Source organism: Ambystoma mexicanum, chromosome 1q (assembly GCF_040938575.1).
Source record: "Ambystoma mexicanum isolate Mex_15411 chromosome 1q, UKY_AmexF1_1, whole genome shotgun sequence".
NCBI lineage: Eukaryota > Metazoa > Chordata > Amphibia > Caudata > Ambystomatidae > Ambystoma > Ambystoma mexicanum.
Window position 1 is genome coordinate 638649455 of NC_090922.1, and position 25626 is coordinate 638675080.

Below are 25626 nucleotides of genomic sequence, written 5' to 3' on the forward strand. Positions count from 1 at the left end.
CTGTAATTTCTTCAGGAGGTGTTCCGGCATCCCGAGGTAGAGGATGTTTGCATAGTCGATTCTTGACATGATGAGGGTGACGATTGTCAGTGTTTTGTGGCTGAAGGAGAGGGAAGGTAGGATTCTTTTTGTTGAGTGATCTGAATGATCACCCCAATAATCCTTTTAAGTGCAATACATTGCCTATCCTCAAAATCCAACCGAGTGTTATACATTGCCTTTCCCAAAATCCATATAAGTACAACACATTGCCCACCCCCATATTCCATCTACGTTCAACATACTGCCCACCCCAATAAGCCATCTAAGTTCAATACATTGCTTATACCCAAATACATATAAGTGCAATACATAGACATACCCCTAAAAATCCAATAACCAACTAATAGCACTGCAACCCAGTGAACTTGCAAAGTGAAGTGGCAAGTTAATTCTGGTCTCCTATATAGCGGTGCAAAAACATCATGCACCTGTGCTCACGCACCTGTTTTGGAGCAAAAAGCAGTGTAAGGGAGGCTGGGAACTGAAGTGCCACTATCACACGCACAACTGATAAACGTGACTCAATAATCTCTGGCAAAACCTAACCAACTAAGATGATGGTAAAGTACTAAAACAACAACATAATTGAGCTTAAATAAAGATGGGCAGATTTAGGATGTGCACAACTCTTCGGAATACATTTATTTTCCTTAGGGTAAACGCCCACAAGCTAATTTCCTCGAAAGTTTCACCCTTTGGTTGTGTTCATCCTACATTTCAGCCAAGGTTTGCAACATCTCCCTCACTCCCGGGTTTCTCTACTTTTGAAATAGGCATAGACATGGAATCATGAACTGCTGTATTGTTTCTATGAAGGAAGCTTGCACCGTCTACTCTGCACACATTCTGTGCTGGGAAATCATGCACTGGTGTTCTTGTCTATCCAGTGCCCGTATTGGTTCTATGAAGGAAGCTTGCACCGTCTACTCTGCACATATTCTGTGCCGGGAAATCATGCACTGGTGTTCTGGTCTATCCAGTGCCCGTATTGGTTCTATGAAGGAAGCTTGCACCGTCTACTCTGCACATATTCTGTGCCGGGAAATCATGCACTGGTGTTCTGGTCTATCCAGTGCCTTAATTGGTTCTATGAAGGAAGCTTGCACCGTCCACTCTGCACATATTCTGTGCCGGGAAATCATGCACTGGTGTTCTGGTCTATGCAGTGCCTTAATTGGTTCTATGAAGGAAGCTTGCACCGTCCACTCTGCACATATTCTATGCTGGGAAATCATGCACTGGTGTTCTGGTCTATGCAGTGCCTGTATTGGTTCTATGAAGGAAGCTTGCACCGTCCACTCTGCACATATTCTGTGCTGGGAAATCATGCACTGGTGTTGTGGTCTATCCATTGCCCGTATTGGTTCCATGAAGGAAGCTTGCACCGTCTACTCTGCACACATTCTGTGCAGTAAAAGCATGAACTGCTGTTCTGGTCCATGCAGTGCCTGTATTGGTTCTATGAAGCACCCGCTCTTGACTGGACCCTCCTTATTCAGTCACTCATCTTGGGTCGACCTCCACACATCAGCATTTCCTTGGCCAGAGGCAGACAACTTCAGGAAAGTATTGGGATGGCACAGACTGAGGACATCTGAAGTGCCACCGGGTGCGGGCACGTGCTCTACTGCCTGGCTGTATTCAAACTCTCACCTACCCTTGAGACACATGCACTATTTTAATGCTTGACAACCAATTATTGGAATGTGTCCTGCCACAAACCGGGTCATACCTTGCATTCTTCCCTTAAGGTTGAAACCTTAAAATTACTTTTGCAACATACTTGCAGTGATGCGCTTATTAAATCATCAATACCTGATTACACTTGATATATTGAATTGGAGGAGCTATTAGAATGTATTGATACAATGGCACTGAAAGAACATTGGGCGTTAACTACAAGGCAACACGTCGGGTGAATTGGTTAGAACACGTCTGCAACTGGTTAGAGAACAGAACAAGATCGTCAGAATTCTGGTGTGTGGGCACGTCAAGGGACACGTACATAACTTCTATTGGTTTGCAAGCTTTATTAATTTTTGAAGAAGTGGTAGCTGACACCTCGCGTACACTTTGCTAACTTACCGCAGGGAGGCCCAGCCCACAACTATCTGCAGAACTTGTCGGACCGCAATGCTATAAGTGAATTAGGCACCTATTTAAAAAGTGCTTTTGTGGCGGGGAATGCTACGTGCACGGTGGCGTAAAGTCATGGGAAAAAGGTTCGTTTCTGCAGTAAGCAAATAATAAGTTAAGCCAAATATGCGCTTTAGCTTAATTGGCATTGGGCCTCATTAAACGGTAGGCGGTAAGGGTTTACCGGTACCGGTAAGGGCACCGGTACCGGTAAACCCTTACCGCCTTACCATGAGGTCCCTTTGCGGGAATCGACCTTAACGGCTGGTGTAGACCAGCAGTTAAAGTTGGGATCCGCAAAGGGACCTTGCGGTACCATAATTAGCCCCTTCCCCATTCCCATTGAGCCCTATGGGGCAAAAATGGGAATATGGAAGGGCCATGGAGAAAGGTGGAATTACTGCCCCGCCAACCTTGGAATAGGGTGGTAATTCCCCTTTTCTCCATGGTGGTACCGGTATGGTACCTGCGGCATCCATGGTGCTAACAGCACCATGGTTTACAGCCTACCGTGTAATGAGGCCCCTTGTGTGTCAATTAATCATGTATGCATATTTCGGTTGAATCGCACATATAAAGGGGCAATCGCTTTAAGTTTAATGGGAGGGATTTCGTATTTTTTTAGCGAACTAAAGTTTCGACTAAACTGAGCGAACTAACTAAACTTGCAAATGATCACCTACTTTGGGTTGCAACTTCCTGGAAGGTGCTGCACTCAGTTCTACTGGAGTATTGTTGGCACAAGATGAGTAGGAAGGAGAGTCGCTGGCCACCGAGTGCTCAAGCAAATCCTATACACTATTGTCCTAAAGATCAAACAATTCCAGGTCTAGGAAGACAACGTGGACAGTCAGATCTTCTGCAGCCATTGATACTTCTATCTCCAAAAACAACCTATCACTCTGCAGTTGGCATTCTATAGTTGAACCATGTTGTACTTCTTCAATTAGGTGGTTATTTATTTGCTGCTGAAAAAAAGATGGCTTCAAAGCCTTGAATTAATCATAACTATCGACAATTGTTCTGGGCATCTTTCCATTCTATCATTTCTTTCATTTGATGTGTTATTAAGAAGGGGTAACACGTGCAAACAAACGTACCCCTCTGCCCCCTACCAAAAGGGGCATAAACTCATGCATGTCTCAATATTCAATCTATACATTTCTACATGATTCACTGCTATTTCAATATCACAAAAATCCGGTGTATATATCTTGTGGTTAAAAGGCGTTGCCACCTGGCAGCACAAAGAAGGGGCTCGCGTACATGTAAGGACAGAGACCACAAACTTTCTCTATTCTGATATTTTTAAGACCAGACTAATTTAAAAATCGTTCAAAACTAGGGGCAGAAAAAGCTAAGACTTCCACTGGAGGAGCCCAAAGGTATTCTTAACATGGATGCTTGACAGATACTCTTTGGGGATCACACGGGGACTCTTAGACATATGATTGACTTCTGCACAAAACAGTGTGTTGCATACATATTGCAAGACACTAAAATCCTTCCTAGCGCCTCACCTAACTATGACCTCCATTTACTCTCATGGATGTCATTGGATCAAAAAATCGTAACCATGGCATTATTTAGACTTCTAAAAAAAATGTATAGGCAATGCTCATCTGTTAAGAGCGTGATAAGTGTCAAGGGTTCTATGTGATGTTATCGACTACAATTGGTCGAGGGAGTATTCATCAAATTTTATTTTGATTTTGCCGCAAATTTATGGGGGGCAAGCCCCTGCATCCCTCCACATTAAATATTAACCCATACCGAGGCCACCAGGGGGCGTGCAGGCAATGGCTGCCTGATTGCGCTGCTCCCGCCGTAGCAGGGCTGTATCAGGGGATTGAGCCCCCCGAAGCTCCCCAGGCGGACCAAGCAGGACCGAGGGGCGCGAGGAACCTTCCGGGCACCCAACGAGCGAAGGAGCGACGCTTGGGGCCCCTGGGAACAGCGAGAACGAGACCCGCAGTGCCAGGCGGGGACGAGGCCGCTCCAAGCCTCGGCGGCCGTGACGCAGAAGAGGCGAAGAAGAGCCCCTGGGAAGTCGCGCGCCCACAGAGAGGGCTCCCTCCTCTCCCGCCTTCCTCGACGGATCCCTCGACCTGATCGAGCACTTGGTCCCGCGATCGGGGGTCGGGACGGATTGCGGGGGCTGGATCGATCCATGCCACGGACCCATACCCCTCCCCCCTACCCCACCTGCCCCGTCGATGGAAAGAAACCAGCGCTGGGAGGACCCGCGCTGGTGACTCCTCTGGAGAGGTGCGGGAACCCCAGAGCACCGCGGGGGGCCGCCCCCAGGAGGTCAACTGGCCCCGCGCCACAACGAGGTTCTACTGGGCGGGCGAGATGGCTCTCGCCCGCACGCCGGGAAGAAGGAAGGCCCGGCGTGGGAAGATCCATCTGGGACAGGCAAGTGTGGTGCTCCCCCCGGATTGAGCCCGGGGCCTCGCCGCCCCCACGAGGAGAGTCTCAGCAGCTACGCACGGTCCCCGGGAGCGAGGCCCCTGCCCGACCTTGGCGGGGCGTGTGCCCGCCCGGGGACGACATTGTTTCCCCCCCACACTTGGGGACGAAGGTGTGGTGAATTGAGGGGGGGAGTCCACGTATCCTGTGGCCCATAAAAACCAGCGGCAGCCTAAGCGAACTGCGGCCCCTTTGGCCCGGGTGTGTGGCCCCCGCCTGGAGACAGTGGGGTGTGTGCCTGCCTGGTGAAAACCCCCTGCAGCAGCACACGGCGGTAAGGGAGGGGCGCGCCTCGCCCGGGCCCCCCCTCCCCACCCGCCATCACGTCCCCGATCTGAGGGCCCCAGGAGGGAAATCACTGGCTAACCCAGGGGGGGAAGCCCGATGGACTTGCGGCAAACCCTACAGGAATTCCACTTTCAGGAGATGGCGTCCAGCAAGAGAAGCCCAAGCCCCCCTGAGGGTCTTGCACAGTCGGAGACCCCAGGACCCCCCACGTCTGCCATGGAAAGAGGCTTCGCCTCCATATTACAGGAGATCAGGGACATGCGATCTGACATTGCCCAGAAATTTGAAAAAATAGATCAAAGAATGGACAAGGTCGAAGACAGACTGTTGCAGGTTGAGGCCAACCAGACATCATCAACGTCCCTAGAGATGGATCTAGGACTGAGGATAGCGGCCCTGGAGAAAAGGGAGGAGGAAAGGTCCAGGCAGATGGACGACTTCGAAAATAGGGAAAGGAGGAACAATCTCAGAGTTTTCGGGGTACCGGAACAGGAAGGGGAAATGGAGAGAGACATTACCCGCACGGTGAGAGACATCATCACCCTCCTCTTTGCCGAAGAAATGACTACGGAACACACGTTCGATAGAGTGCATAGGGCTGGGGGGCCCCCGTTCTATCCTGGTCCGGTTTCACTATTACTCCGAAAAAACGAAGGTGTTGGAGGAAGCCAGGAAGGCTCGGGAGATCACCTACAACAACGCCCAGATTTCAATCTACCAAGATCTCTCTGCCTACACCCTGGCCAAACGCAGGATGTGTTGCTCACTAATACTCCTGCTGAAAGAAAAGGGGGTCCGCTACCGCTGGGGGTATCCCTTCTCTTTGACCTTCGAGTACATGGGCCAGCGGTCAACTCTGACCACGGAAGACGACATACGAGGAGCCATCCAGGAGTACGTTGTGGACTCGGATCCCAGGAGGGCCCCGTCGGGGCCGGGGAGGGATACCCCGGGGGGCCCGGGCCCGTCGAAAGACAGGAGACGAAAAACTGGCACAAGGGAATACAGGAAAATGAATACCCCATCACCAGTCAAGGAGGGGGAGCGGAACGATCCCGGGGATTGAGCCCTGGCGAAACCCACTGAGTCATGTGGGATACACAGAAAAGCCAGCGGATTCACCATTAATAGCGTCCCTACCAACAGCAAGTATGGGGGAGTCATGAGGGGGACGGCACGGCATAGAGGGAGGGGGGGCTCACAGAAACACGCTTTCCACAGAATGCCCGGTTCAGTTGCGGTTTGGGGTTTGGGGAAGGGGGGCAGTTGGGGTCTTGTTCTTGGCCCACCCGGAGGGAAGGGGAGGGGGGAGATGGGGAACGAAAAGTTGAACCAAGGGAGCACGCCAGGAAGAGCATGTTGAGAACGTTGACTGAGAGAGAGGAAATCTTAGATTATGGCTAACAGTCTGCCCCCCCTGGGTGTGGGCTCCCTAAACGTACGGGGCTACGGGGCTTAAACACCCCCACGAAGAGATCCCTGGTCTACAGGGAATTTAGAAGGGCCAACCTCGACTTTCTCTTTGTGCAAGAGACTCATTGGCCGCGGGGTAACAAGCCCAAAATGCGGGGAGGAGGAATAGGGGAGGTCTTCAGTGCTTCCCATAAAGGCAAAAAGAGAGGGGTTGCCATCTTAGTATCGAGGAATACAGGCTTCGAGAATGAGGCCACGCTGAAAGACCCAGAGGGCCGCTACCTGATGTTACGGGGGTCCCTTCAGGGGGCCCCACTCACCCTAGATGTAATCTATGCCCCTAATGAAGACCAAACCCTATTTTGGGAGGAGGTAGGGGACAAACTCAAGCTCTTTGTTCATGGTTCGGTGGTGGTGGGTGGGGACTTCAACATGGTCCTGGACCCAACCCGGGACAGAAAACGCACAGGCCTGCAGCCTTCCGGGGCGTCAGACGAGACCATGGCGCGTAACTTCCAAGGGGTTAATCTACACTTGGGACTGATGGACACGATCCCGATCCCCAGAACGAACACCCACCCTCACATATTACTCAGCTACCCATGCGTCGTTCTCCAGGATAGATTATATCTTGGTGGACGAGATCCTGTACCCATTTACCTCAGGCCATAGGGTTGACCCCATTCCCTGGTCCGACCACAACCTGCTCCGAATCACGATAGCAAGGGGAGGATTAAGCGAACGCAGGGAGAGGTGCAAGTGCAACGACTCCCTGTTAAAGGATGAGGTACTAGCCCAGGCCACCACGGATTTCTTCAACCTTAACGATAATGGGGAGGTAGGCATGCCTACCCTATGGGATGCCTTTAAGGCCACCCTACGAGGAGTCCTGATCAAAATGGGAGCCCAGAAAAAAAGGGAGAGGGAGGCCCAGGAAAGACTACTGAGGGAGAAAATAGCCCAACTCCAACCGGGGGGGCTCCCCACGGTCCCCTTGGACCGAGGCCAAGTGGCCGCCCTGGAGGACTGTAGACTCCAGCTGAGGGACCTCCTCCTCCACCAGACAGAGAGAAGCCTTCAATTGGTGAAACAAAAGTTTTACGAAAAAGGGGACAGGGCGGACAGGATTTTAGCTTGGAAGTTGAGGGAGGTACAGAGAAGCAGATTAGTGAAAGCAGTAAGGAGCGAGGGGGGGGGATAGGTTACGACACAACCCACATTGGGGAGGCCTTCCGCCAATACTATGAAAAATTATACTCGTCTGAATTCAACGGGAGGGAGGCGGAGATTGAGGGGTTTCTGAACTCAATACAGATCCCGGCCCTATCAAGGGAGGCGGCGGAGGGGTTGGAGGGCCCGGTGAAAGAGGAGGAGGTGGAGCGCGTGATCAGAGGGATGAAAGGGGGTACTTCCCCCGGCGAGGACGGCTACTCGGTCTATTTTTATAAGAGGTTCTGCTCAACCCTTTCCCCCTACTTTGTCAGGGTATTCAATGCAGTGCTGGAAGGGGGACCCCTCCCGGACTCCATGATGGAGGCGATTATAGTGGTGCTCCCCAAGGACGGTAGGAATCCCTCGGAGTGTTCCTCCTACCGCCCAATTTCTTTGCTGAACACCGATGTAAAGATCCTGGCTAAGGTGATCGGGGGCAAATGGAGGGGATCCTGCCAAAGCTGGTCCACGGAGACCAGGCGGGGTTCATTAGGGGGAGACAGGGCTCTGACAATATCCGGAAAACCATAGACTTGTTCCACTACGCCCAGGTGTCGGACCTAGACGCGTGCGTCTTGTCGCTCGACTCAGAAAAGGCATTCGACAGGGTGGAGTGGAGATTCATGGAACTCACCCTCCAGAAAATGGGCTTTGGGTCACACATCATGGGTTGGGTGGCGGCGCTATATAGGGCCCCAAAGGCTAGGGTTCAGGTGAATGGCAGGCTGTCGGAGCCTTTCCCCCTCTCGCGGGGAACGCGGCAGGGTTGCCCGCTCTCCCCCCTCATCTATGTCCTCACCATGGAACCCCTGGCCATAGCGGTCAGAGCACACACAGACATCAAGGGGATCCAGAGAGGCAAAGTAGAATTTAAACTTTCCCTGTTTGCCGATGACATCCTGGCCTACCTGGTGGACCCGGGATCCTTGCTCCCCCCGTCATGTCCCTGATGGCTGCATATGGTCGCCTCTCGGGGCTCAAGATCAATGCCCCTAAATCAGTCCTGCTCCCCATGAGAACGAGGGACCCGGCCCTGGACCCCCTGACCAGCCTGGGAGGGATAAAAGTGGGGAAGGCTTCCATCCGATACCTGGGCGTCCTCCTCACCCGGGACCTCTCCAACCTCACCCCAGCTAACTATGACCCCGTAATGGCAAGGGTCACTGCAGATTTAAGGAGATGGGGGTCAATGATCCTGTCCTGGTACGGCCGTATGACGGCTGGGAAGATGAACATACTCCCGCGCTTACTATATCTCTTCACTGCCCTCCCAACCTGTGTTCCCGGCCAAACCTTCAGGGTCCTTCAGAATGCGGTGCGTGAGTTTATATGGCAGGGTAGGACCCCGAGGACAGCAAGAGCAATCCTGACCCTTCCGAGGGAGGAGGAAGGGTTTGGGCTGCCGGACTTCCAACTCTACTTTCGCGCTGCCCAGTTGCGCGTACTTCTCGAACATATGAAGGAGGGGATGGGTACATACTGGACGTACTTGGAGGACATGGACGCCCACCCACTCAAGGTCAGGGACCTCCTGTGGGTCCCAAGCAAGTTCATTCCGAATAGACTAAAATCACACCCAACATTGGGAGTCCTCTGGTCGATCTGGCGGGAAAGCCCCCAAACGGCGCACCTAACGTCATGGCCGTCACCGATGTCATCGCTCTGGGGTCACCCCCTCAGACTGGGAAGCAGGGGGTTCCGCAACGCTCAATCCTGGTCCGATTCGGGGATGGAATGGGCGGGGCAAATGTTCAAGGAGGGGGAATTCCGCCCCATGAGGAAATGAGAGAAGCCCTGGGGCGGGGGACCCTCTCCATTTTCGAATATCTCCGCCTGAAGGGGATTTTATGCGACCAATCCTGGGGACAGAACTTGAAAAGACAGTTGACCCCCTTCGAAAAACTTGTGGACACAGCGACCTCCAGGAAGGGGGCGGTATCAGGGATGTATAGAATACTGAACACTGTCAACCTGGGGAAGAGGAGGAGGTTCCGTACCTTCTGGAACGATTTGGCGGGGGAGGAGATCTCTGAGGATGCCTGGGCAAGGATATTCAAGATAGCTTTCCATGGGAACTTATTTACAGCGGACATGGAACACAATTTCAAGATCTTGCAGGGGTGGCACAGGGACCATGCGAAGTTGGCGAAAATGTTCACGGAGTGTCCCCCGCATGTCCAAGGTGGTGTGATCAGGTCGGTACAAGAGGTCACATGTGGTGGCACTGCCTGAAAGTCCAGACATACTGGGAGGAGGTACGGGGCTGGATCGCTGAAGTTACTGAGGAACTACTCCCCCAGAACCACCTAACGCTGCAAGTGCACTTACCTAACAATTTTGCTGGCCCTCCCCCCAGAGGACACAGACATATACAGATACACAAGGATGTGGGAAACCATGTTGAGGGCGGGGAGGGTGGCCCTGGCACAAAAATGGAAGCACCCGGAGACCCCATCGAAGGAGGTCTGGTTGAAAAAGGTCAAGAACATGTTTCTGATGGACAAACTAACGGCAATGATGAATAACAAGTTGGGCACATTCCAAGCGAACTGGTTCGGGGTACAGCAGACCTGGGGATGGGACGTTCACTGACCCACGAGGAGGAAAGAAAGAGGGATCGGGCGCCCACTGCCCGGGGTATGGCGGACGATGTACAGCCACAAACGTAATCAACGTTCAAGTTTTTTCTCGTGCTCCGGACATATAAAGCTCCCGCAGCGTCTCCCCAAATAAGGAGACCCATCTGGGTCAAAGTTTCAGGGGGGGTGGTCCGTTTGGGGTGGGAGAGGGGAGGGGGGAGGATTGTTGGGCCAGCTATTTGTATATCTTTTTGAATTTGCCTTGAGCCCTTTTGTTATATTATATAAAATGCTAATAAAACAAAGTAAAAAAAATAAAAATATTAACCCATACCCACCTACCCCCCCACACACATATATTTGCAGGAAACATTTTTTTAAAAATTCAATGAATTCTCCCTCGACCAATTCTGCTGTGGCCATACCTCCTGTTACCAGTGTCAGGCAGGACCATGGGGTTTTTCTTTGTTTTCCTTGTTTGTGATCAAAACTTCCTTTATGAAAGAAAGACGCCTGCATCCCATTCATTGGAACATTCTTTTTGGCATCACATAAGTCTGGATGTTACATCAGCAAATTCCACTTTTTTGGCATATAAACAATGCAAGATGCAAAAACACAGCCCAAAAGCAGATTATTTGGTGAGTTGTTTTTTTTTCTTTCTAGAACACATGGCACAGAATATTTGGCCAATGCTCTATCTGTGATCCGGAAAGACATGACGTTAGCAGGCATCATTTTACCTTGATCATGCTCCGTAGAGGCATAGTCCCATGGGAGAACCGATGAATAAACATTGTTTCGATCAAGCGCTTCATGTAGTGAAAACAATGGCAAAGACAGGCCAATCTAGAACAGCGAGAGAAAGCGATTAGGGAAGAATTCCAGGCATGGCAAGATGTTTGCTAAGAGTATTCAAGATGATGCACTTACTTGACCACTGAGTGAGGACCTGTCGCAAAAGCATCTTCTGGCTCATAGACAAAAGGCAGGCGACAGTAAAAAAACAAGTAGACGAAGAGAGGGCCTGCGTATTCCGTCAGAAACACCTGTGCAAGAAGAGACAAGTGTGAGAGGTCTGGCTTGTGATGAGACACACCTGTCCCTTGGTAGACTAGCAAAGTGCACTTACAAAGTAGGCCCCATGCACACCTTAATCTATTCACACAAGCTCTGGGGAAGGAAGCGTTTTAGTAACATATCCTGTTAGGTTGCAATCCTTTTAAGTAAATCTTGGTTAGCATTGAATCCCAGCAGGCTTTCAGCTGAGAGCTTGGCATGATTCGTATTTGATCATGTTTTGTAGGCAATAAGAAATAATAATCATTTTGAAAATGGTTTTTCCCTTTTGTGAGGAAAGCTCCAAGAAAAGATTTCTTTTGTACACGTTTCATTAACCAGTCAGGTTTGGTCAACAGCAAATAAAGTACACTTTAAACCACTCAGACACGTCTCCCGGTATAATCGCTCCATTCATCAGTCAAGAAAGAAACATAGCAATTGAGCCTTCACCGGGGTATGATTAGTCTTTAGAATCTGCTTCCATCAAAAACCTGAGCTGTTATTTAACATCTAGAAATTCATTAAACATGGCTGGCGATCCTCAAAGGCGATACACCCATCAGAGGATTCCCAGTGGCACTGTATAAGATGGAATAACAGTAAATCTGTTTGCAAAATTTGAGTTGACCTTCACTGCCCCCTCCCCTTTTCAGCCGGGATCACGTAATTTGAGCAAGCCTGTCTCCCGTAAATAAAAAAAGTTTGAGACACCCACATGCAGACCACGGTTGTGACGTGGTTGGTCTGGGGAAAGATTGTACCAGAAAGGGAGCACTCCAACCTTCAGCCTCTCAGGCATGCTAACTTCATAGAAGCTGTTCTGGGGGCTAGCTACATTTACTATAAACACATAACCAATGTGCACATGCAGCAGCAGTGCCCTAGAAAAAGAAAGCAAGGACATGGGGCTGAAGCAAGAATGTTTTAGAACTTAGCAGAACCACAATCAAGTGCAAGTTGCTGCACAACCTTCTTCAGTGTGGCCTCACGGGTTCCATCTTTGTTTCCTCCATTCTCAGCCAAACTTTCACAACTAGTGCCTTACCCACCTTTGATGAATTGATTGCTTGACCTCAGGTGACCAGCTCCACAGCTGAAGTCCCGCCGGCCTGTCGGAGAGAGCCACTACAGCAGCGGCAGCAAAGCAAGACTTTCATTTTAAGGCAGAGTACAATCATGTGGGGTTCAAGAGAGAAAATGGAGCGGTAGAGTCCAGCAGCACAGGAGGATTGCCGTAGTGGTTATGGTAGCACATAGATATTTTAAAACAAGTATTCAAAGTACACTGCGTCCAGGAAATCAAGCAGAATATTGTAGCTTAATTCTAAATGAATTTTCCGCAGCTTGATCAGTAGTCTGAGAGCAGAGGGCTCTGATTCTAACATTTTTAATCAGGATTGCAATGTTCTTATCCAAGAGGAGGTATGCTTACCTGCATTCTTTTGGCGATTCAATCCGGTCAATTCCAGTTATGTCAGCATAGGTAAAACATTTGACAGCAATTGTTCTCATGCCTCGTTTTATTCAGCCTGAGAATAAGAGGGTGTTTGGGCTTGAACACCTGTAACATTAGACAGCAGGAGCTTCCCTTCAGCAAGGTAAGCTTGGAGCTTATTTCCGCCCACTGCCGCCGATCTCGACATATCTGGCATTTTTATCTTCAACAAATGCGGGCTATGCGCACCGACGCCTTGTATACCCCCAGCCAGCTCAGTAAAGCTGCCTGAATTCTTCAGCTGAGTCCCATCCATTTTGTGCACCTTGCTGGATGCACAAGGCGACCACTCCAAGATGGCCACCTAGCCCCCTTTGTCTCCATTTCCTGGCTTCCACTGCCGGCTTGGCCACAGACCCCATCCATTGGCCTGCACTGTCTACAAAGGATCGAATCCGGAGCCGGGAGGCGTGAGCTGGCCTCCAGAATGAAGGCCATCAGGAATAAAGGCTGTTTCCTGTCTCAGCCTGTCTTTGCCTGGACTTGCCTCTTGCCAGAGACCCTGTATCTCCGGATCCGAAACAAGGGCACAGACCCAAGGTACTGTTGTATCGGGCACCATTCCGTTACTTATTAATACAGCTTTTTATCAGTGACTTTAGTTCCTGGCTGTCATACTGATTATATGTCGCTGCCAACATATAATACACAATTTATGGACATTTTCGCATCCTCCTGCTTGCTGCTGTATACTTAAAAATTGCACCAGGCTCACTGCATTATCTCCTCACGATACTGCATTCAGCCGCATGACATCACTCTACCGTATGCTAACATGTATACTGCATTCATCGCTCTGCATGCTTACTCAAGGAACGACTTGCATATTGCTTGCTCTACGCTCTGTCTCTCCTACCTGCTCTTTGCTTGAGCCATGCCGCCAACTGTTACCTAGGCCCTACCTGCTTAAGCTAGACCAACTATCCACAGGCCAATCAGACTGATACTCCTCTCTTAATGCCCAGAGCAGCTATAATTGAAACTATTTGCCTACCTCCATACCCCTGCCTTGCTCGGCTACTAGTAGCCTCTGCAATTAGCCTCTGCACTATGTACACTAGCCAACCAATGACTGACCGCCAGCACTGCATGACCCTATTAACTCAGTCGCCTTTGCCGTAAATGAACGCAAATGAAAATGTATTCAGCCTACTGCACATGACCAACCATTGCCTACATCTCGACTGATAGTTGCATACTGCATAATAGTCACTACCAATAGAATGGCATTTAAACTTGACACTAGAATCCAGTATACTTGATTCTGTTTCCTGAAACAGTATTTAGCTTGTTAACTGCATCTAGCCTGTTCGGCATTCCAACATCTGAAACTGGACCTAGACTGATAGCTGCATCCAGCTCGATTGTATTCTGACACCTGACATTCTGATTGTCTGCATTTTGCCATCTGAAACTGCACCTAGTATGATAGTTGCATCTAGCCTGTCTGCATTTTGTTATCTGAAACTGCACCTAGCATGACAGTTGCATCTAGCATGTTTGCATTTTGCCATCTGAAACTGCACCTAGCATGATAGTTGCATCTAGCCTGTCTTCATTTTGTCATCTAAAATTGCACCTAGCGTATTTGCATCTAGCCTGTCTACATTTTGTCACCTGAAACTGCACCTAGCATGATAGTTGTATCTAGCCTGTCTACATTTTGTCATCTGAAATTACACCTAGCCAGATAGTTGCATCTAGCCTGTCTGCATTTTGTCATCGGAAATTGCACCTAGCCGGATAGTTGCATCTAGGCTGTCTGTATTTTGCCAGCTGATATTGCACCTAGCCTGTCTGCATTCTGACATCTGAAACTGTACCCAGCCTGACAGTTGCATTCATCCTGCCTGTACTCGGCCATTAGCATGTATAGTCTAGGTCTAGGTATACGTATTATAGCTACCTATTACAGGACAGCCTGGTTACCATTTTACACTGCCTCTTCCATCATACTAGCAGTACAAACCCACAGCTTGGCCACCAAACCTAACACATTGATCCTTTGCACCATGTCCTCTCTGATCTATTTCACCTACCCTACTATGCCTGACACACAACAACTTAATACAGGACCTGAAATGAACCAGCATCAAGAATGCTCTACCGCACAATTGCCATGTAATACTACGGACAGAAATCTTAGATTAGGCGCTCGCCTGTCTAAACTACATGAGTTACCAGCTAAGAAAACTGAACAACTAATTCACCCCAAAAAACTCCTACCTTTTCAGGCAATTGCAGAGCCTACTATGAAATATTCCAATCTTAAAAGATCCATACTGAACTGCACTAAACTGACCCCCAAAGACGGACCCAGTGCCACTCATCTCAACCTAGAAAGCCACAAACCTAATCTCAAAGGAGCGCTTATAAACGCTAGGTCTCTAGTCGCACATGCAACAGAGATATCAGATATCATTCTAACAGACAACTTTGACTTCCTGGCCATCTCAGAATCCTGGCTACATGACACGGCAGGCCCTGCCCTATCGCTAGCAGTTCCCGATAACTATACGATCCTGCAAGCTTACAGACACACCTCTCGAGGTGGGGGTCTAGCAATTATAGCTAAGTCTAGCCTAGACATGAGAACTATCACAACTCCTTCTATGTAATCTTGTGAATGCCTCACGGTCAAAATTGCCACCGCTAACTCCCAAACACTAAACATCTTTCTTATCTATAAACCACCAGGTCCCATCGGAACCTTCACGGAGCATATTTCTACCACCTTATCCTATAACCTAAAAAACACTTCCCAAACAATAGGGCTAGGTGACTTTAATTTAGGCTACAATGACACCAAGGATATCCAATCAATGACTACTGCTTTGACTCTGAATGAACTGGGATTCTCCAAGAAAGTTAACCTACCCACACACAATAAAGGCCGAATCCTCGACTGGATAGCAGAACACAACTGCGAAGTAATTATCACGGATACTGTACCTCAGATTTGGACTGACCACCACCTGCTATTATTTACACTGACAACTAATCTTGCCACTGCCCAGTCCTTAATTGCCCCACCTGTGCCCACGAAGAACAAAAAACTCACAACAGCGGAAAAATTGATGCTCGTCATAATAAGTAAACTTAACTCGGTCCCAGACAATATGGATCCCAACTTGCTAGTCGAACAGTACAACGAAGTTATGAACGCAGCCCTTGACCTCATAGCTCCGCTCAAATTAAGGAATAGCAAACCGAAAAAGCATCTCAACTCATGGTTTACTCCTCACCTAAAACATCTTAGGTTGATTAAAAGGAAACTGGAAACCGTTTGGAGACTCTCTCCATCAGCCGAAAACAAACTCAACCTATCTAAGGCCTCATCCCAATACAAAAAAGACATTCTATTAGCCAAACAGGAAACCTATAATACTAGAATATCTCAATCTAAATCTAGTGTCAGACAATTGTTCAGCATTTTGAAAGAATTGTAAACACCTATTGTACCACAAGTAAAATGCACCAAGGATAAAAATTGGTGCTCCAGTATACAAGATGCCTTAACGAACAAAGTCGCGAACCTACAGACTAAAATCGCTCTCAAGAAAGCTTCTCTAACGCCTCACATCCCTCAGAGTACAGCACCACCTCCACAGTCCAAACAAGAATTACGATTCTGCTTCTCTAAAGCATCGACCATTGAGGTGGAAAAGGTCATACTGGGTCTTAAACTGTCCATTGTAAAGGCGATCAATGCCCAGCACAACTTATTAAGGATGCTGCAAGAGAATTATCGCCATTCATAACCAAACTCATCAACTCCTCCTTCACCACAGGCACGGTACCGAACAATCTAAAAGAGTCTTGGGTACTGCCGCTATTAAAGAAGCAAACCCTTGACCCAGCCATTCCCACCAACCTTAGGCCTATCACGACTGTGCCCTTTCTTCTAAAAATTTTAGACAAAGTGGCCTATATGCAAATACAAAACTTCCTAGAATCCAACCACCTACTCGGATCCCACCAATCTGGGTTCCGCCCGCAACACGGGACTGAGACAGCTTTAATCGATCTTAAGGCTCAAATAGACAAGTGCAGAGACAATGGTCAAGCAGCCCTACTCTGTCATGAACCATCGGACACGCCCCTTCTGGGCCTCCTGGTCCTTGACACGTCAGGGCTTACACTCTGTTGTACTTCCAACATGGCCGTAAGCACAGAACGCTGCTTACCAGCCTTCACGTCCGATGCAGCACGTTCTATAAATTAGCCACACCCCTGCGGCCCCACGCGTCTCAACGCTACTGTTAGCTATGGCTAGACGTGTGCTACGTAGTTCGCCTTCGCGGAACTCTGTTGTTTCCTGGTTCCCGGATCCTTTGTTTTCCCCTACTTTCCTTTCTCCTTCTTATTCAGCCTTCTTCCCGGATTCCGTGCACCCGCCTCCGAGTGCACCTTCACCTTATCCTGGACTTCCTGGACTTCCTGTAGTTTCCTATTGATCCCAGACATCGAAGCTGAACGAACACTGGAAGCCAAAGATAGCCGAGCGGGCTTGTACAAGACCCGTACCGCACGGAAGAAAACTCCTCCTAAAAAGTCCATCAAGCAGAGGAAACAGGTGAGAAAGGGGGAAACCTGTGACATACTCCTCCTCCTGGACCTTTCAGCCGCATTCGACTTAGTCGACCATACAGTCTTATGCAGCCACCAAGACTCCGCAGCCCATTTCTCCAAAGAGGCTATAACGTGGATCAAGTCCTTCCTGAGTAACCGAACTATGAGAGCCTTCTCTCCATCAGCCTCAGCAGACCCGATCCCTATAACCTGCGGTGCACCACAAGGATCTTGTGTGTCACCTACACTTTTCAATGTATTCACTAAGCCCCTCTTTGATGAAATGGATCATCTGGGTATCGCCTACACGAACTATGCAGACGATACCCAGATCCTCCTTCCGCTTTCAGGAGATTACGCCAAAGATCTAGCTCTAGTGAATAGAATCTATAGCATCATTCAAGCATGGATGGCCACTCATGGAATATGCCTGAACGACAAAACGGAGCTCATCATCTTAGGCACCCCAACTTACATATCCAAACTTAGCCCTGACTAGACTATGCCAACTTTATTATTGACGGTAATGACATAAAAGTAGCGAAAGAAGTGAAGACCCTAGGCTTTTACCTAGACGCCACCATGAACTTGCCCGACTGCTTGCTCACTCATAGTGCTGCGCTCACTCTGTGTGGTCCTTGCCACTTCTTTTGCTATGGTGTACTGGCTTCTACTAATTCAAACCCTTCAAAAGACCTAGGTGACTGGCCTCCTACCTTTCCCGGTCAATACTGGTGATAGAAGGAGGTCTCAGGAATTCCATAAACCTACTCTCCTGCTTCCTAATCTGTGGCATTCATTGGACCAGGCACTGGAGACAGACTGAGGTGGTGATGGACATCGTTAGAATTCAGGTGGGACTCAATTCCAACAACCAAATGATGACCTGACAAAAGCATCTAAAAAATCTAATAAAATAAAGTGTTCTTCCCCGAGGAGTACAGACACCAACATTCACAAATGAGTCTTGCAAAACATCATTGACAAAGAAAATGGCAAGTTGTGACTCCAAAGTTCAAACGTTAGCTTCACAGAAATATCTAATAATACAGAACATGGACTTTGTCATGCTAATGGTTGTTGTAAGGCAACTGTCCAATATGTTAACCAAGATCTTGCCAGGCGAAATTAGTACGAACATTGGTGTCTGTGAAGAGCAGGACCATGTCTTTATACTTTTTAAGAAAAACGCTGCTAAACTCGCTAAGTGCCGTGTAAATGGAATTAGCCCATTTCCTAGAACTGATTGAACATCTGGGAAGAGTACTGGCCTCATTTCTTTCAGTGATTCTGCTTTATTGTTTGGGAGCTTTTTATTTTTGTATTCATTTTTGTTACCTCTCTGATTTGTGATTTCCTACACATGTTTCCTTTTTGATCTACAGTTTTTTTAGGATGGTCAACAGAATCAAGCCATTGGGAGATTCCACTATCTCGAATAATTCATTCTTCAGTTCCTTGGCTTTAGCGAAAGGAGGGCCACATTATCAACTGAGCTGTCCGAGTACATTTTCAAATGATCTCAAGAAGTAAAACGCGAGAGAAAGTAATCTGTTTTGATAGATATTCCTGGGGGGCATATATCAATGAAATGTGAAAGAAGAAACTGGATATGTTTAAGGTTGTAGCACAGCAATTTGAATAACACACTTTAAAAAGATGATTGTTTCTTGTGTGACTCACTGTATTATCTCAGATGCCACCAGCAGCATTCATTGACTAGACATCCATCTGTTAGTGGTCAGTTAAACATTTCTTCATTTGAGAACCTTTATGAGTTTGTAACTACACTTTGGTTATGTAGAAGGCGTTTTTCTACAGTGCAAACATGTCCCAATCTGTATCACGACGCTGTACAAGAAGAGTCAAAGCTATACGTACATTTGGGACTCGTGTATACTCCGTAGACAACCATTAATAAGTTATAATCATGAATAACATATTCAGTCATCATTTATGCAAGAGGCTTCTGTGAGAGGCCAGGAATTAGACTTGGACACAAGGGATTCATGGTTTTGTAGAAGGACTTTTATTAAAATAAAAGGGGGTGGGGAAATGCCTCTCTGTCCCTGCTCTAAGAGATGTTCCCATACCTAAAAAAGGTCTGTCAATGTCATAATGTTCAAAGCAAAACAGTCCTGTGTCCAAAGTACTGTTCTGGCCCACACATTCTAACAAAATACATTCTAAGGTGAAAAGGGTAATGTCTTTGGCCTTCGGTGGTTTATGAATGTTCAAAAAGGAAAATGTGTAACTCCAACACAAAGGTTCCAGTAAGATAGATTTTCCTGTTCCAGAAGGAGGTTCCTTTCCCCTGGAGTTCTCTTCCCTCAGTTCTTTATATAAGGATATCATATCTTAGAGTTTTTCTTGAACCACAACACAACTGGCACACAAAACAACTTTTCTCTTTGACTTTATCTTCTTTAGGATATCTGGTGTACTCTCCTGCCAGGTTTTCACTCCTTTTCTCTTTGGTCAGCACAGCCTTTTTACTAGCCCTGATATATCCTTCTCAGGTCCCCTTCAGGTGATGTATTTCATATGCACTGTTCAATTTGTCCTTGCCTGGTGTGCTTCCCTGCCAGGGCTTTCCTATACGAACACACTTTCAACTGCCTGGTGTACTCTCCAACCAGGGCTTTCTTAAATGTATATTTTCCTTGCATCTTTAATTTGCCCTCATGTGGGCTCTGCACACACTTGCAATCTTGATATTCTCTTATGCGTGTTCTTATGTTTGCTTTATCTGGTACTGTATTTGCCTGGTACACTATCCTGCCAGGGCTTTTTTTCCCAATGTGTATTGCACACAATCTCAAACTTGAAAGTCTCTTATTTTAGTTCTGTTTTCCAAATTTAAGAAATGTTCACTGTCTCTTTCACCTTCATATACTTCCTTTGCTTCCTTGTTATTTGCATTTGGCATGGCTGCCAATATACCCCGGTGTCCCTGCTTCCCTTTCGTGGACTCATCGGCTCTTGCTGGCATACTTTGTTTCTCGCGCGGCAAGCTTGTGTCAGTTGTTTGGCATTTTTTTCTATCTCGCCACCTTTGTTCCTCAGCACCTCTGCCACTCGCGGTTCCTGCTGGGCTCTTCTGCTTCGTTTCGGGCTTCGATAAGGCAAATGCTGCCTCTCAAGCCCTGCTTCAGCTTCTGGCATTCCTGCAGCATGTTCTCTCTAGCAGTAAGATTTCCTTTTCTTCTTCCTTGAGCCCGTTGGCTCCATGGCAGTCTCTGCAGCCCCACAGTCTCTCGGTCCATACCGAGAGAAGCAGCTTTCTCCCTCCAGCAGCACGCCTCAGTCAGCTGCTTCTGCTGTTTAAATTTCATGGCCACAGGTAGGCACTCACAACAACTGGAGTGCAGCTGGTGTTTGTGGTCTTCTTAGATCTGCATTACTCGGCTCATCTTCCTTGTCCCAGTATACTGGCAGTTATGTGAATGGTAGTGCATTCTTGATGATTTACATGTAAAGTCTGGGTAAGTGTTCTCAATGTTCTTTAAGGGTAAGTCAGCTCTGGATGACTCATAGGTAGAGTCTGAGAAGGTGTTTTCATGAGTCTTAGATGGTAAGTCAGATTTGGACGGCTCACATACAGATCTCACTAGAAGGACTTCAGGAACCTTCGTCGCTGGATGAGGAGAGGTGTAACAATATGCCATTAAGGCATTGGGTATGAATGGGGTATCCTCAAAAGAGGTAGGGGAATATCTCCCCCAGAGGTTTTCTTGCCCCATGTGATCCTCCCTAATATAGCTACCCCCAGGGTCAGGATCAGGTAGCGACTGCCTTCCCTTGGCCACATGAGGAGAGGTCACTGCCGGGAAAGGAGTGTTGACACCATTGGATTCATCACACTTCTCATATCTAACATTGGCCAGGGGGATAGCTCAAGTGCAACACGCTCACCTTGGGAACAGGACAATGGCATGCAACATAGGTTTGACACCACAGTCGGGCCAACTCAGACCTTCCTGCTCCCAGGGTAGGTAAATTGAGTACCACATGTGGGTAAAAATGGTGACACTTGATATTGGACGAATCTGGAATGAAGCACTTTAGAGATGACAATCGAATGTTTAGATGAGGAGAGAGTTGAGGAGGAGGTGGGTTAGTGAGGCAGAGCGATGGCTCTGAGTGAAAGGTGGACATGCTAGCAATGCAGCCATAGGCATGTAATGGAGCGCAGGGTGTGCAGGACAGATATTAGACTAAACTGGTGTGTGGTCCTATCTCTGGATAGGAAGGAGGAGTGTTGTGGTTTTGATTAGTATGGGAAAAGTGAGAGTAGGGGAGATTGTGCAAGCAGTGAAGCCAAAACATGTGGTGACCAAGGGATGTGTGTAGATGAGTGAATGAGTGAGAGGGAAAGGCCAATGGGAGAGAGCCCCGTCATACATTTCCAAACAGACAGAGTGTATGTCACAGAGACTGGTTACTTTGGTGCCACTGTGCCTGGGGAGTCAAAAGTAGCTCTTGTTATCTCTTGGGGTCAAACTTATCTGAAGGACTGGCATTAATAACACTAGGACATAATTACGTTGTCTCCCAGAGTTATTCTTAATTACTTTACAAGAAACAGTTGCTTGCTTATATTAAGGTGTCTCCTTGGTCTTTCAAGATTACTTAGTCCCTCAAAGTCTGATCGTGCACCTATTCGCTCATTTCTCTGATGCTACCAATCTCTAGTTAGTTTCTTAATGTCTTTCCAAGACCTTTGCAATGTTTAGTCCTCTCCAGGTTCACATACTTCCAGTTTTGCAAGTGCAACAATCAGGCTCCAGGCACTCCAGGCTAAGACCTCTCCATGCCTCTCATAGGTTTTAGGCATTTTTCAGACCTATCAGCAACTATCACAGGAACTAGGTACCTTGCCAGGATTGTCAACGCTACTGTCATAATCTAGGCTCTTTCCAAAATGATGAATGCCCCTCTCAGGTTTTGGAACTTTCTAGGCCTAAGTATTGGCATCTTCCTATGATTCACATGAGTTTCTTCAAGCATCAGCCACCTTACATGACAGCCAGGTACTCAGATTCATATACTTTCCATTGGCCTCTCAGTAAAGCAGCGTAATTCTTCTCCCCCCAGTTCCAGAGCACAGGTCACTGACTTACAGCAATTTTGTGCTTCAGAACCTCGTTTTCTTTAGCCCTGTCTGGTATGGTGCAGTCCTCCCTATTCTGTTGATTCTATTGACTGTAGTAGTTTTAACTGTTCGCTATCATGCCATGCTTGACAAGAGAGCCATCTTAGTTTATATCACCTGACCATCCTCTGTCATGTGATAGTGACCACAAAGCACCACCCTGGGTTTTAGTAGAATGCAGTTTGTATGCACTGATTAAAAGCTCCTGAAGTGGTGTGCATCAATGGTAAAAGTTATCATGGGACCTGGTTGATGTTCATAAAAGTAGGACTCATATCTTGACTATTACTTTATATTAGTTGATTGTTACCCGTTATCACTCTGAACATCTCATAGCCTTTAGTGATGGTAGAGCCAATTACATAAGGCATCGACCATTCTCGGGTATTCGTGCTTGGCTCCTTATACTGTTGGGACCCATGGACAAGCAACTCTCTACATTCAACTGTTAGCTCTAAGGTCAGGGAAGGGAACACCCAGCTTTCCGTTTGTGTTTGCAATGGATATGTTCGGGTAAGAACAGTACTGGCTACGATTCTGTTGACTCATGTATCACCTTTGTACTTTGAGTTATGATCAAGTGTAAGAAATGTTTACATTCATTCCATATTCTCAATGTATATTCAATTGTACAGCGCTTTGGTGTAAAGTGCTTTATAAACCAATAAATACAAATACAAATACAAATGCAATGGTGCTTTGCAGTGCATTATTTACATTGTTCTCATAACAATGCAATGATCTTGAAACAATGACCCCTAGTCATCACATCAGCACAATGCGACCTTGACTTCAAAAACATGCCAATATATCAGCACAGTCTAAAACTGTGATCATCTGTAGAGTATTTGGGATATGAACTGTTCTTTCTCCTGATGCCAGATGTTTCCTTCGGGATTCCTCACAAACAAGGATACACCTTCTCTACACGATGCATAGATCCTACCTACAGAAAGCTCTGTGGATGCATACCACAGGTAGACTGTTCCTTGGAGCTCTAGGCATGACTGTGGATTGCTGGGCACTGAGCAAGCCTTTTTCCTGTGAATGAGTTCATACCGAGCGGGTAGCAGAAAGTGGGTGGGGCTGGTGGTGTGGAATCAGAAAATAATACAATATTACGGCTGTTACACCAGGCAAAGGACACAGAGACGGGCTTGAACAGTATTCAACAAAGTACACAATAGCTATTTGGCCGTCAATACATCACAGAGACCACCAGCAGGGTTCAATGTGAGCATTGAACAGAATTTCCTAGCTGGACATCGGCGTATTTATACAATTTGTAAAAATGATGTCCAGCCCCTTACAAGTTAATAATCCATTGGGCTAGAGTCGCGCCAGGTTCACTTTCCTAATTTACATATCTCGTGCATGCGGTTTACTTTTGAATACATTTACTAACACACTCCATTATTCTTTAATTTAATGTTACACTCTTTACGTATCGTTTTAATACAGATCAAACATTGTTTAACATATAGTATTTGTATAGCTTTACTGTTCTTGTATACTTGTAGTTTAACATTGCTGATTCAAGTAATCCCCTGCTCCCGAGGTCAACAACGGACAAGGTCTACATGACCCTAACATGTAGCCTGAGGGAAGGTTGGACATTAACTCTCCTACAAAGGTTGAAGAGGTTAAGGCAAGAACAAGAGCACACGAGACGGCCATTTTAGATTACAGGGTGACTTTGTACAAAACCCCAAAATGGCGGTTCTAACCTAAAATGGAGGTTTGATTCAAGATGGCGGCTTACATCAATTTCTAAGGTCAAGACCTTGCCGTAGAGAGTTATTCGCGTACAATTTTAAGCAACTTGGCATAGGCCAATATACATACAATCGTTACAATAGGAGGCATCATTTAATATCCAGTACGACAAACCCTCCTTTTGGCCTATGCCAAGTGCTAACACTACTTCTGATCTCCTTGCAAGTAACTCCATACGTCATCGTCCATACACCCTGAATCATTGTCTGACATATCTATTGCCATTAGATCTGACATCAGAGTTTCTTTTAACACATACTCTTTGGAAACCTTCTCTGAGGCGTATATTTTATGACCTAATACACTTGTTGCTTGCGCGCAACATCCCCCTAATACTGAGCATATACCAGGGAGACACTGTATACAACAGCAAAGAAACAGAAAACTTCCCAAGATAATCAGCAGGGCCGAGAACAACTTCCATCCCCATGACCGTAGGAGGTCCCAAAACCATATACTAAGTTCCCAGTTTCCCTCAGGAACATGTACTTCTGAACTAAGAACATGTAGATTTTAGCTAGCCCTAAAGATCGTCGGAGATGAGTCTGGTACGTAAATGCAGCAAGCGGACCCCACTAATTTACATACTCCTCCTCGCTCTGCCAGGATGACATCTAATGCCATTCGTTTCTGAAGAGCTACTAATCTTATCGCTCTCTGCTCTAACGTCATATTATAGAGTATGTCAGTGGTCCGGTTGATGGTGCTCTCCAATACTCTCGCTAGTCCCCTGATATCTTCTGAATTCGTAATTTGCCCAAAAAATGGCACAAAGGATTTCATAATATCTCCTAGAGTTTGCGCTGGAGTATCCCCTTTCACACCTCGTTGTGGACCAGTCTTCAAAATGTATACAGTACTGGCAATAAATACCCAAGGTGATAGAATCCCTAAATAACAGGTTCCTTGCCAATCCCTGGGCAACCATGGAAATGCCACATTACCACAAACAAAATAGACAGGTTCGCCTACGTACAGAGGTCTGTTTTCACTAGTCAAATTCGCAACGTTTGGCGCACTTTCTAAAATTACCCATTGACCGTGTTCCATTCCTCTGTATGCAGAAGGATACTGAATCGGGGCTATGATTAACAGAATAAGATGGAGGCGTGGCATCCTTATTGCCTATAGGAGCCATTTTGAAAGAGATTAAAGACTGAAAGGGATGAGACAATCTATCAGAGGGTCTAACAGAAGCAACGTTTGGCTTACTTCTATTTGCAAAAAGCGAGCATCCCAGGGGCATCAAAACATTCTTTTCAAAACTATTTAAATTTGTTCCATGAAAGTTCCCTGAGATGCTGTCATTCCATTGACCAAAAAATAGTGCTCTATGAGAAGCATAACAGGCAGTTGTCAAAGGTAAGGGATAAATATACCAACCTAGCCCCTTATCCCCATGTTGCGGTAGATGTGTGCAGATC

General features: G+C 47.2%; 1 protein-coding gene across 1 annotated transcript in view; it reads right to left on the reverse strand.

Moving 5' to 3' along the window:
- The window catches only part of LOC138521771 (very-long-chain enoyl-CoA reductase-like), a 268005-nt gene that overhangs the window by 120300 nt on the left and 122079 nt on the right, over nt 1-25626 (reverse strand). Inside the window, exons 5-6 of the mRNA XM_069634845.1 lie at nt 11076-11191; nt 10886-10991 (exon numbers count right to left, since the gene is read on the reverse strand). Coding sequence (XP_069490946.1) covers nt 10886-10991; nt 11076-11191 — 222 coding nt within the window. The remainder of the gene's footprint in view (nt 1-10885; nt 10992-11075; nt 11192-25626) is intronic.